Source organism: Phalaenopsis equestris, unplaced genomic scaffold (genome assembly GCF_001263595.1).
Source record: "Phalaenopsis equestris unplaced genomic scaffold, ASM126359v1 Scaffold194245, whole genome shotgun sequence".
NCBI classification, from domain to species: Eukaryota; Viridiplantae; Streptophyta; class Magnoliopsida; order Asparagales; family Orchidaceae; genus Phalaenopsis; species Phalaenopsis equestris.
Window position 1 is genome coordinate 1 of NW_018214194.1, and position 1,131 is coordinate 1,131.

The 1,131-nt window shown below is 36.6% G+C and overlaps 1 protein-coding gene across 1 annotated transcript; it reads right to left on the reverse strand.

Annotated features, from left to right (window-relative positions):
• Nucleotides 1–503: 503 nt before the first annotated feature.
• On the reverse strand, nt 504–1,120 carry LOC110034879 (cysteine-rich repeat secretory protein 55-like; the record flags this gene model as incomplete). Its single annotated transcript, XM_020739118.1, has 1 exon — nt 504–1,120. A coding segment is annotated over one exon (617 nt), but the record flags the coding sequence as incomplete, so codon positions are not given.
• Between the last annotated feature and the right edge of the window lie 11 nt (nt 1,121–1,131).

Here is a 1,131-nt window from a genome sequence, read left to right on the forward strand (position 1 = left end):
AAATCAACACATCTAATTAGCCATAAAAATTATACTCTATTTTAAAAAGAAACTTCATTTACATATTACGAAGGTGAAAATGAATGACAAATCTTTCAAGAGAACAAACATCCAAGTTTACAATTATAATTATAAAGATATTATAATTTAATTGATAAGCATTCCTCAGGATTCTTTATAAAATGCCACAATGATAACATATCATGGTTCTTCTTGAATTTATCATTCGCAACTAAGTGGCACAGGAAGTACTTGATGCATTCTAAAACAAGACAGAAAGCAACCATAACACAAATACATTAATTAAAATCAAAAGAGTGGTCCAACCAGATGGCCAATAAAGACATCCAACGACAACTTAACTCGACTTCTTAAATTTTAAGAAAAAAAATGCATAACAACTCATATTATTGTTCCGACGAAACAGAGTATAGGGAAAAGTGGCTGCTTATGCTTTCGGACTTGGAGCTATGTCGCGAAAGAGAAAATCATTAATCTCATACCTCAACACGCAACTAGTACTAATAACATAACAGCCTAAGTGATATTTGCAATTCCTTGTCATAACCTCCAATAATGCATCTAAACATTGGTTGCATGTTGATTCTTGAAGATCAGGGGTACACTGTGCCATTCCGTAAATAGTAATATTAGACTTATAAACAAAATTCTCACCTCGACCAAACTTTTTATCCCCCGCAGCGGCGGCCACTTTCACTGTTTCTAATAATCTCCCAACAGCTTGATCAAAGTTCACAGGATCCGCTGCTATATGTGATGTATACCATACATTGGTATTTCTGGTGTCTAAGAATCCTAGGAAATTGTTTGAATCGTAACGAAGGAAGCAATACTCATACCAAATTCGCGCTTCAGCGGAAAAATGACAGATTGTTCGGATCTTATATGTTGCGTCTAAGATGCAAGCAGAGCATATCTCACGACTAATGTCCCCTCGACAACGAGTGAGACCATAAATAGTGTCAGTGCCTACACCATAGGATGCCGTAGCGGCGCCATAGAGAGCAGTCTTTGTTAAGAGGCCAAAAATAGCATTGTTGATGTTATCTTGCAGCAAGCTGTTGCTGCTTATGCTGAAGTTCTTACCACACTCCTGAAAGATGGAATCAG